General features: G+C 34.2%; 2 protein-coding genes and 1 long non-coding RNA gene across 4 annotated transcripts; all 3 read right to left on the reverse strand.

Annotated features, from left to right (window-relative positions):
- Positions 786-2,851, reverse strand: LOC110271332. 2 transcript variants are annotated; one of them, XR_002361952.1, is made up of 3 exons: positions 2,077-2,850; positions 1,441-1,621; positions 786-1,012 (listed from the first exon to the last, which is right to left on the reverse strand). It is a non-coding gene; the product is annotated as an uncharacterized LOC110271332 (long non-coding RNA). The 2 variants fall into 2 exon arrangements; XR_002361953.1 differs by lacking the exon at positions 786-1,012 and adding an exon at positions 1,044-1,287 and having other exon boundaries at positions 2,077-2,851.
- Positions 3,576-6,526, reverse strand: LOC107637257 (receptor-like protein 12). Its single transcript, XM_016340689.2, has one exon. The coding sequence runs from the start codon at positions 6,326-6,328 to the stop codon at positions 3,626-3,628; it is 2,703 nt and encodes a 900-aa protein (XP_016196175.1). The 5' UTR covers positions 6,329-6,526; the 3' UTR covers positions 3,576-3,625.
- Positions 8,996-11,895, reverse strand: LOC107635305 (receptor-like protein 12). The gene has a single exon (XM_016338749.2). The coding sequence runs from the start codon at positions 11,835-11,837 to the stop codon at positions 9,129-9,131; it is 2,709 nt and encodes a 902-aa protein (XP_016194235.1). The 5' UTR covers positions 11,838-11,895; the 3' UTR covers positions 8,996-9,128.

Genomic DNA, 12,505 nt, shown 5'->3' on the forward strand with positions numbered 1-12,505 from the left:
TAGATGGGTTTTTAAATATAATTAAAAATAACATAATTATATATTATATAATCAGATATTACAACGGTAATTACAACGTCCACTTTAACGGTCACAAATAATAAAGAACAATATAAATATATGTACATCTAAATACATATTTTTAATTTTTATATGTAATCAGATATTACAACGGTAACTATAACAGTCACTTTAACCACAACTAGAAAATTGTTTAATACAGAACGATTTACAGACAGATTTAGTCTTTATTACAGACGAATTTTTGGTTACCGACGGATTTTGTCCCTCTGTAAAAGCCTCATCGAAAATTATTTACCAACGGATTTTTTCGTCGGAAAATTACCGACGAATTTTTACCAGTTACCGATAGTAAATTCTCTCATCCATTCCCTGAAACATCGAACTTTTCAACGGATTTTCTGACGAATTTTTGTCTGTAATTACAGACAGATTTTTCGATGGATTTTCCGTCAGAATCCGTCGGTAATTAGCAACAGATTTTTCGACAGATTTTCTGTCGGTAATTGGAGCCTTGGAAAACCACTCCAAACTCTGAATACAGACAGAAAATCCGTCTGTAAATCTGTCAGTAAGGTAAAATAGATTTTTTTTAGATTTTTTCATTACAAAATAAACCTGTTTTCATACAAAATAAATATACATTTAATAAATATAAATTTTTATCTAATTTGTATTCGAATATTTATAGTATTTTAAAAAAATAAACAAATTCATCGTATTATCAAACTAAAAGAAAAGTACTATAAACAAGCAAGTCAATATAATTCAAAATATAAACAAAGTGTATTGATAAATCAACTATAATCCTCAGTGTATTGTCTAACCGTACTAAATTTATCAGCTATAATTCATAACATTGTATTATATGAGAAAAATTACATTATGCAAATCTCTACAAGCCAATCAACCAGTATCCCGCATATGCTTTGAGTAATGTCGTGTTGCTTTATATCTCTTAATGCAATTGGAAAAGGGCTACACTTCTTGTCTAATATTTCAAAGTACTGCATGTCAGAAAAAGTACTTGAAAAAATGTCAATAGTAAAAGTTATTCACTTTGTTATGGCACAAAAAACTCATTACTCAACATTATAATGAAAATTATGTCAATTGAATGCATAAGAACTAACCATGATCAGTACAATATGAAAATATTTCAATATATAATTTATTAACTCTCAGAAATAAAAAACCAAACAAACAAGTTTTGTGGAAAGAAAAGGCCAATGAGCACACTTGTTTAGCTCTGTGCCGTAAACATAACTGCAGCATTAATATAAAGAACAAGCCAATCTAGTAAAAAACCAGGAACCAAAGTATTCAAAACCAGGTTGTTTAGATTGATAATTGAAGAAAACTATATCTTGGATTGTTCTACCCAAGCACCCAATATTACAGAAGGCTAAGAGTACCAACCATTTCTTTGAATCATCATACTTTAAGGTGCTGGGGATTGAAACACGAGCAGAATCAACATTCCTTAACGAGCCACCCCTGACACTCCATTCAATCTGCACAGAAGCAATTTTAGGTGCTCGTGCTTCTTGCCACCAGTTGTGGGGTGCTTCCAGCAGCTTAAAGGGACCATATGAATTAACTAATTTGCCATGAAATGAAACTAGTAAATCAGTTCTCAATTCAAAAGTTGAAAATACAAAAATCTGGCCTTCTATATATTTTAATTCATGGACTTCCAACAAAAATTTTTAGAAGTTGTAAAATCAATTTCTAGGACTAGGACTAGGAACAATTCTAATATACAATGCAAGGAGTAATGATTTCCATAGATCCCAACTAAGAACAATTAAGCTATTTTTAATCAGCCAATAAGCTATACAATGCATCAGTAGAAATGGGGCAACCCACTTTAGAGAAATTTAACAAAAGAATAAGGAGAGAACAAGAACATCACTTTCATATAATATTATATAGAGAGAAAGAGTGAAGAGCGAGAGAGACAGACCAAAAAAAAATAAACGTAGAAAGAACAAAGAAGCACCGTAAAATATATCTTAAAATAATAAATGAATCAGAAAGAATATATTCAACTACCTTCTGATGTAAGCCAGCCATTTTAGCTACCATTTGAGCTGCCTCACTTCATACTCTAAGAATATGCTAGTAGCAATAAGCTTTTGGCTACAAGAGAGTCGCATCCTGAAGAATAATGCACGTATATTAGCTGGGCAATGTTGTAATAAATACAAGAATAACCGGGTTGTTAAGCAGAATGCATAGTCCCCACCGACATCCCAATTTTCCATCCCATTTACTGTTTCTCACTGTTGTTTAGAGTTTCTTAGGTAGATCATATGTCTTTTTAAGAAACTTAGAGGCTATTTCATCGTTTCTATAGCATAGAACACGTAATAACGTGTTTGGTTCAGATGGATACCACTGGCCAGAAGTTGGAGGTAATGGAAGCCTAGACCTTGCAGAGGATTTATATGTCTCCAGGGTTACTCGTCTAAACCGCTCTATAATGGTCTCTGTGTCAGTTCTGAAAAGGGGAAGGATAGATCTCACAGTAATTGAAAACTTATCTATTAATTCAGAAGGCAAGCCATCCCCATTTGCCCAAAATAGTTCCTTAAGAAATTTGAAATCATCCTCGATGATCTAAGAGTCCTTCCGGGAAGAAGCACGGGATGGACCACCAGCAAGCAATACAAGCAAGAATCCATCAAAGGACTAGGACTAGGAACAATTCTAATATATAGAACTGGTTAACTGTAGGAAATTAATATAGAACGGGTTAACTGTAGGAAATCAATATACTAATTAATTACTTCAACACACCTTAACTGTGGTTAATTGGGCATTCTTAAAATCATGTTTATGAATAATGTATAGATGGATATGTTAACCTTTCATACTCAATGGTAATTGCTCTCTTTTTTTCAAGACTATGGTTTTGTTCTCTTAATGGGTTGTTCTGTGCTCCCTATGATAATAGAGATTATTGTCCCTATGGGGTGTTCTTGTAATTTCATTTCTTATTCTGCTTCAATTCCTATGACAAAAATTAGTGCTCTTACTATGAAAAAGAGAGAGATTGATCATCATTACTTCTCCTTCCTTCTATGGTGTTGTTGACTTTTCATCTTGAAATAGAAGAGAAAAAAGAAATTTCCTGTTTTTGTTAGTAACTTTTTCAAATGAAAAGATTTAGACTATGGATGGTTGTAATTTTAGTTTTGTTTGGAAATCTCATTTTTGTTATTACTGTTGGTCCAATTGATCTACTTATAATATTTTTCATATCAATGAATACTTGTTTTTTTGAAAGAAAGACTTGCTTCTTTTTACATTTTACAAAACATGCTGTCATGAATAAGCATAAGCATAAGAGAAAGTATGTAAGGGGAATGGATTATTGTATGCAAAGAACACAAAGTATGGCTTTTCTTATTTCAAAAATAGAAAAATCAAAATAAATATATAACACACTTTATTTATATTTTTATCATGTCTACATTTATTTGGATTTACACATAGCTGACTCTTACATAAGAGAAACACAATAACTTCAAATACAAACACAAAAATAGAAATAATCTAAGATTACACACATGAAAAGACCAACATATAGACTTTTGACTTAAAAGATCTTTTTCAGCAACCTAAAAACATCTATGGCGAAAGCATTTCCCAGTGCTAACCCAGCAACAAGGCCACCCCCATATCCAATTAGAATTACCATCCAATACAATTCAAAGAAAGATCCTGACTCAGAATCTTGATCGCCATCAGGTTTTTGCAATGGAAGCTTAGGATGATCTTCACATTTCTTCAACAACCGAATCCCGCACAAATCTTTGTTTCCCTTAAATGAATTATCATCAAATGTTGAAAGTTGCCCATTTTCTGGGATTGGACCTGAGAGATTGTTGAAAGACACATTGAAGAAATCCAAGAAGTTTAGCCCTGTGAGTTGTTGAGGAATATTTCCTGACAGGCTATTGAGAGAAAGGTCCAACACTTCAAGACTTGAAAGCTTTCCGAAGGAAGATGGGATGCTGCCAGTAAACATGTTATTGGACAAGTTGAGCACCACAAGACCATTCAAACTTCCCATGGTATCTGGAATCTCACCATAAATTTTGTTACATGAAAGATCAATGGCTACCATGTGACGAAGGTATTGACCCCCAAGATAATCCATGACAACTCCTTTGTTGGACATTGAAAATAAAAACGAATCAAGATCTACAACCTCATCCCCAATGAAAATCTCGTCCTTGAAATCCATAAGTCTTTTGTTGGATATGATCATCGATTTGAAGCACATGATTATTTCTGATGTTAATTTCATTGAGAAACCATTTTGAGAAAGATCAATGATTCGAAGATGGGGAAATGTGTATTTCAATGGACACATGATAGCTCCGTGAAATTGATTATCACGTAAAGAAACAACCTTTAACTTAGGAAGAGATCCCAACCAGAAAGGAAATGAGTCATTGAAATGGTTATGTCTCACATCAAGAAACTCTAGCATTCTGCAATTGACAAGTGCTCTTGGTAATTGACCGTACAACTTGTTAGAACTAAAATCGATAAACCGAAGGACATTTCTTTTCACATAAATTTGAGGAATATTGCCTGTCAATTTGTTTCCTGAGACATTCAAAAGTTGAAGGGATTGGCTAAAGCTTCCCAAACATGATGGAATCATGCCAACTAAATTGTTGGAAGATAAATCAAGTACCACAAGTGACTGCAGGTTGCATATGGAGGGGAATATTTCTCCCATCAATAGGTTGTTGGAAATATCCAAACTCTGAAGAGTTGTTTTGTTCCATAACCAACTCGGTATTGTCTTTATGCTGTTGTCTGATATGAAAAGATAAGTCAACTCTTGCAAGTGTTGTATAAAATTGGGAAAATGAACTAAGTTGCATGAACCTAAAGTCAAAGTTTGAATTTGAGAAGGAAATGTTACGTTGAAAGTGTTCTTCCCCTCAAGAAAAGACAACTTGTTGCCTCCGCCTAAACTAAGTGTAGTAAGCTTTTTGAGCTTTGAAAGCATTTCAAGCTCGATCTGTCCTTCCAACACATTACCAGCTAGATCAAGACCTGTAAGATTCTCCAACATGAAGAGGAAATATGGAATTTCACCTTGAAGTTTATTTTGAGAAAGATCCAAGTGATATAAAGAGGTTAGATTCATCATCCAAGTTGGAACTTCCCCAGCTAAATTGCACTCACTCAATCCTAACCATTGAATTGGAGGAAGGGTTGTCACATTGACATCCCTGTTTTGTGAGAACAAGGACAATTTGTTGACAGACAAGTCAAGATTATTAAGCATCTTTAACTTCAAAATCATGTCAAGTGCTAGTTCGCCTTCAAAAAAATTAAACGACAGCGACAAAAATTTAAGATTCTTAAGTCGAAAAAGAGACCGAGGGATTTCACCATGAAAGCTATTATCTCCAAGAACCAATTGAGCTAAATTGGTCAGGTTTCCAATGGATGCAGGTAATGTACCCTGCAGATTTTGGTTTTCCCCAAAATTCAAGATTGTTATGTTTGGGAGATGGAATATTCCGACTGGAAACTCACCATATAGTTCACATCGGCGAAAAGAAAGCATTTGCAAAGACGTAAGGTTTGTGAGAGTATGAGGTAAAGATGATGAAATGGTCACAAAATTCAGACGAAGGTGTTCAAGTCTAGTCGAGTTTTGGGTTAAGCTTGTAAGAGTGGATGCCTTGAGTTGCAAATGGTTGATTAGATTATATGGAAGCGGCTGAAGAGTATAGCTGCGAAGATCAAGGGACAACAAGTTGGATAATTGTGAAACTTGAGGTGGAACTTCACCAGAGAATGTGTTTTCATTGCCATGAGAAAGATTCAGATATCTTAGTTGTGAAAGCTCACCTATCTTGGCAGGAATTTGAGAGTGATTAAAGTCATTGTCAGAAAGATCAAGGCTTTGAAGGTGCACAAGTGAGAAAAGGGTGCTATTGGGATCCATGAAACCATAGAGTTGGCTGCTTCCAAGATCAATGCCGATCACATGACCTGTGAGCTCATTGCATTCAATGCCATCCCAGGAGCAGCAATCTGTGGTTGGAATCCAAGAAAGAGTTTTAGGATAACTGAAAGGATTGTAAGAAGCAGACTTACTTATGATGAAGGTTTTTTTAAAGCTGAGCAAGGCATTGTTTTCATGTTGATGGCACTCATGATGATGAGTTGTAGTTGAATCATTCAAAGTAAAACAGTTTGTGAAGAGGGAAGATGAGAAGAGAAGAAGAAACTGTATGGAGAAAGTAAGAGAACATAAGAACCCCATTATTGTGATCGTATAGCAGTAGGTTTCAATGGATGGAATGTTTGGGACACTCTAATGGGTTTTTATAGTGAAGCAGTGATGGTGATGCTAAATTCCAATAGACAATAGTGATGATAAGGCATACTCATAAGTGCCTTTCCGCAGACCCTTTCAAAGTTCAAAGCATATGCAGAGAAATTCTATCGATAGACTTAATTTTTTCTCTTTAATTTGTTTCATATCATTGACTCTAAGTAAACTTACTGTGGCTTATATAGGAAGAGAGTTCAGATATCTTTGCATTGATGCTTTAATTTTAATATTATCTAAGGGAAATAAAATAACTTTTTCTTAGAATAATAGAAAACATTTGTCTTTAACACGATTTATCATTTTGTGAGGGACATATAAAGTCCACCATTACCATTCTGTAGGGTTTTGATACAAGTCCATTACACAATTTTCTCAAAAATTATTTGACACTTGTGTAGTGCTTCTTACGCTACTTGCAACAGTTCTGGATTATGAAAAGCAGCTAGAAATATTGGCGTGCATTTTGAGCAAGAAAAAATATGGCCCTTCATGTCATTTTCAAAATTATTATGTAAAATATAGAAAATAAAAATGAATTAAGCAGTTATTGAGTCGTAAAGAACTGAATAAAGCTTAGCAAAGACCAATTATCATGTATCTTAAGAACACAGTACATGACCATGAAAACAGCACAATAAATCAGTGTAAAGAGAGAGGGAAAGGGAGGTGTGCTTGAAGCATACAAACCAAGAGATGCTTTTACTATGAATACCATTTTTTCTAGCTTGCACCAAAGAACAAATGAAGGAAAAAAGCAGAAAAGAATCAACCAATATACTGCATCATTTTAAAAAGAAACTCTCTTAGCAAATGTTTTTTACTTTGATGTTTCTCTTAGGAAAAAATGCTTTTACTTTGATGTTTTTTACTGCATCATTATAGTCTAATGCTTAACTTCAACTCCTATTTTATTCGAAAGTGTATCTCTAGCAATGTAATACTTAGCTTAATTGAAATTAAATTAAATGAAATTTGCTTATGAAATTTAAATTAGAACTTAAGCACCAACTAGGATGGTGTTTTGATAATTTTTGCGTGCATCTTGGGCAAGAGAAGAAAAATACTGATAGTGCTTTCTGGTTTTGATTAATTGGAATAATGTGATCATTCATTTCACTTTACGACTCTAAGATTTTTCTAAATTGGTGATGCTAAATTCCAATTGACAATAGTAATGATCAATCATACACATCCCTCCTTATAGGTCCACTTCTAGTTGAATTATTGATCAATTTCTCTAAACTAATTGAAGTGCTGCCTTCGGTACCATTAAAAAATTTTGTGCATATAATGGAGCATGTCACATTATTAGTCAACGCCATTTGTCATGCTAATGGACCACTAAACAATGCTAGTTGACTACAAAATAAAATTACTTCCTAAATAATTTCAGGTCTGAAACTAAAATTTTAAAATTCTGAGAAGTACAGAAGAAACACATCTGCAATTTTGTTAAAACCAAATTCAACCAACCTCTAAATATTTTGTTAACTAATGCATGCACACAAGTGGAAGCTGCTCGAGCCTATGACATAGCAGCAATTGAGAGCAGAAGAATTAATGCTGTAACCAACTGTGATTAAGTGATTACTTAAGTTATATTGACAATAATGTAAAATATGATGGACATATGGATTTTGTTCTATGTTTCCATATCTCAATAGCTTTAAAATCTACAACAGATATTAAAGATAATTGCTAAAATTAAAGAAAAATCATCGTTCACAAAAGTATATGAATATACAGTAATTCACCGTTAACAAGATCCTATTTTGTTGTTATATTTGAACCATTAACATATATAAAACAGATTAAACATTGTTAATTGTGCTTTCTTAAAAGTTAAGAATCATCTGATCCAAACTTCCTTTACAATCAGAAGCACAAAAAAACTCAGCAAGTTCCTTTTCCATGTTACATAACTTCAGTTAAATAACCCAAAAAACATGTTATGTATACTATGTAGACCTTTGCTTCGTTGCAGTTACTTCTCTACACAATATGGTAACTTCCCATACTTATTAGTAACCGCTCTCTATTTTTCATGTGTCTGAGACTATGGTTCTGTAAACTTGACAGGTTGTTCTGTGCTTGCTTTGATAGAGATTATTGTCCTTATTTATGGGGGGTTTTTGTAATTTCATTTCTTGCTCTCCATTCGATTCTCATGAGAAAAATAAAGATCAGTGCTCTTACTATGAAGAAGAGAGTGATTGATCATCATTGATCATCATTGCTTCTTCAGTTCTTCTTCTTTCTATATTTTTGTTAGTATATTTTTCCATAAAAAAATTGGTTAGTTTTCTGTATTTCTATATTAGCTTTTTTTTTTCTTTCTCTATAATATAATGCTGGCTGTAATTTAGTTTTTCTAAGAAAATATCATTTTTGTTATTATTGTTTGCTCAATTGATCCTACTTATAATTAGATTCAAATTAATGATTTTTTTTTTTTTGAAAAAATTGCTTTGCTTTACTTTTTACAGTTATCCTATCTTGCATGGGCATAATCAAAAGATTGAGTATACAAAGTACAAACAGAAAAAGAAAAAGAAAAATAGACATATAAATATATAACACACTATATACTTTTACTTTATCTACTTTATTTGGAATTACACATGGCCCACTCTTACATGAGATGAACACAATAACTTCAAATGAAAACACACAAATAAAAATGATCTAACATTACACAGATGAAAATAACAAAATCTAGACTTGTGATTTAAAAGATCCTTTTCAGCAACCTATAAACATCTACAGCAAAAGCATTTCCCAGTGCTAACCCAGCAAGAAGGCCACCCCCATATCCAATTAGAATTACCATCCAATTAGATTTAAAGAAAGATCCTGATTCAAAGTCTTGATTACCCTCAGGTGTTGGTAGTGGAGGCATCGAATGATCTTTGCATTTCTTCACCAATTGAATCCCGCACAAATCATTGTTTCCCTTAAATGAATTATCATCAAATGTGGAAAGTTGCCCACTTTCTGGTATTGGACCTGAGAGATTGTTGAAAGACACATTGAAGAAATCCAAGAAGGTTAGCCCTGTGAGTTGTTGAGGAATATTCCCTGACAAGTTATTGAGAGAAAGGTCCAGCACTTCAAGATTTGAAAGCTTTCCGAAGGAAGATGGGATGCTGCCAGTAAACATGTTATTGGACAAGTTGAGCACAACAAGACCATTCAAACTTCCCATGGTATCTGGAATCTCACCATAAATTTTGTTACATGAAAGATCAACGGCTACCATGTGATGAAGGTATTGAACCCCAAGATAATCCATGACAACTCCTTTGTTGGACATTGAAAATGAAAGCAACTCAATATCAATCAAAGAATGTTGCAAATAATAAACGTCGTCTTTGAAATGTGCTGGATCACTTGTGTTGGAAAGTGTCATCGATCTGAAATTCTTGATTATTTCTGATGACAAATTTCCAGAAAAATCATTCTGAGAAAGATCAATGATTTGAAGTTTCAAAAATGTACAATTTGATGGGCACTTAATAGCTCCATGAAATTTATTGTTACGTAAAGAAATAACCTTCAGTTTAGGAAGAGATTGTAACCAGAAAGGAAATGAATCATTCAAATGGTTATGGCTCACATCAAGAAGCTCTAGCATTCTACAGTTGACTAATGATCTTGGTAATTGACCATACAAATTGTTAGAGCTGAAATCAATGAACTGAAGGGCATTTCTTTTAGAATAAGTTTGAGGAATATTGCCAATCAATTTGTTTCCTGCAAGCCTCAAAAAGCGAAGAGATTGGCTAAAACTTCCCAAACATGATGGAATCATGCCAACTAAATTGTTGGAAGATAAATCAAGATGCACCAAGGATTGCAGATTGCATATCAAGGGGGATATTTCTGCTATCAATAGATTGTTGAAAATCTCCAACCTCTGAAGAGTTGTTTTATTCCATATCCAACTGGGTATTGTCTTTATGCTATTGTATGATATGGAAAGATCAGTCAACTCTTGCAAGTGTTGTATAAAATTGGGAAAATGAACCAAATTGCATGAACTTAATTCTAAATATTGAATTTGAGAAGGAATGGTTACATTCGAAGTGTTCTTCCCTTCAAGAAAAAACAATTTATTACCTCCCCCAAAACCAAGTACAGTCAGCTTTTTGAGTTTTGAAAGCATATCAAGCTCGATCTGTCCTTCCAATATATTATTAGCTAGTTCGAGAACTGTAAGATTTTCTAACCTGAAGAAGAAATATGGAATTTCACCTTGAAGATTATTTCGAGAAAGATCCAAGTGACTTAGAGTGGTTAGATTCATTATCCAAGTTGGAACTTCCCCAGCTAAATTGCACCCACTCAATTCTAACCGCTGAATTGGAGGAAGGATTGTCAGATTGACATACCTATTTTGTGAGAACAAAGACAATTTGTTGCCAGACAAGTGAAGACCATTAAGCATCTTTAGCTTCAAAAACATGTCAAGTGCTAAGCTGCCTTCAAAGAAATTATACGACAGAGACAAATGTTCAAGATTTTCGAGTCTAAAAAGAGACTGCGGGATTTCACCATGAAAGCTATTATCTTCAAGAGCCAAGTAAGCCAAATTGGTCAGGTTTCCAATGGATGCAGGTAATGTACCCTGCAGATTTTGGTTTTGCACTAAATTCAAAGAAGTTAAGTTTGGGAAATAGAATATTCCAACCGGAAACTCACCATATAGTTCACAGTTTCGAAAAGAGAGTTTTTGCAGAGATGTAAGGTTTGTGAGAGTGTTAGGTAAAGATGATGAAATGCTGACATAATTAAGGCGAAGTTGTTCAAGTCTTGTTGAGTTCTGAATTAAGCTTCGCAGAGTGGATACCTTGAGTTGTAAATGGTTGATCATTAGATTATCAAGCGGTGGCAAAATATAGCTGCGAAGATCAAGGGACAACAAGTTGGACAAATGGGAAATTTGAGTTGGGACTTCACCTGACAATGTGGTTTCACCCACTTGAGAAAGATTCAAATAGCTCAGTTGTGACAAGTCACCTATCTTGGCTGGAATTTGCGAGTGATTGAAGTCATTGTCCGAAAGATCAAGACTTTGAAGATGCACAAGTGAGAAAAGGGTGCTATTGGGATCCATGGAACCATAGAGCAGGCTGCTACTAAGATCAATGGAAATGACATGACCTGTGAGCTCATCACATTCAATGCCATCCCAGGAGCAGCAATCTGTGGAAGGACTCCAAGAAAGAGTTTTAGGATAACTGGAAGGATTGTAAGAAGCAGACTTACTTATGATGAAGCTTTGTTTAAAGCTGAGCAAGGCATTGCTTTCATGTTGATGGCACTCATGATGATGAGTACTAGTTAAATCATTCAAAGTAAAACAGTTTGTGAAGAGGGAAGATGAGAAGAGAAGAAGAAACTGTATGGAGAAAGTAAGAGAACATAAGAACCCCATTATTGTGATCGTATAGCAGTAGGTTTCAATGGATGGAATGTTTGGGACACTCTAATCGGTTTTTATAGTGAAGCAGTGATGGTGATACTGTGTAGCAGACATGCAGCAAGTAACATCACATGCATTTGTATTATTCCGAGTGTGATATTGCTGCTCATTTCGTGGAAGAAAAGAAAGATAGTGATCCTTGTCATGGCTGGTTCTGCGGACTTTTGAAACCACATACTGGTTTAGCATAATTTGCATAATATGGCCAATCATGTGATTTTAACTATCCTAAGATTTTTTTCATACTAACTTTGAGTATCCTTTTTTTAGAGGCAATTTTATTCGAGCATTTGAGATACCATACATGATAGTGAAGTTCCTTGATAGTATATTTTTGTCACTACTATTTGACTTTGTTAATAACTTGCATTGACGCCCTTTATGCTTCATTTTCTCGTTATCTTTATCTTTCTTTAAGTAACGCAGTTGCATAAGTGACATGTATGTATTATTCCTAATTTCAACAGTGATGATAAATCATACTCACGAGAGTGTGATGTTGCATTGCCGTTCGTTTAGGGGAAGACAAGAAAACTATTGATTGTGGCGGCTTCTGCAGACCCTTTCAAAGTTCAAAGCACATGCAGGAAGTCTGACACATTCATGCCATTTTTCCACAC

This window comes from Arachis ipaensis, chromosome B04, assembly GCF_000816755.2.
Source record: "Arachis ipaensis cultivar K30076 chromosome B04, Araip1.1, whole genome shotgun sequence".
NCBI lineage: Eukaryota > Viridiplantae > Streptophyta > Magnoliopsida > Fabales > Fabaceae > Arachis > Arachis ipaensis.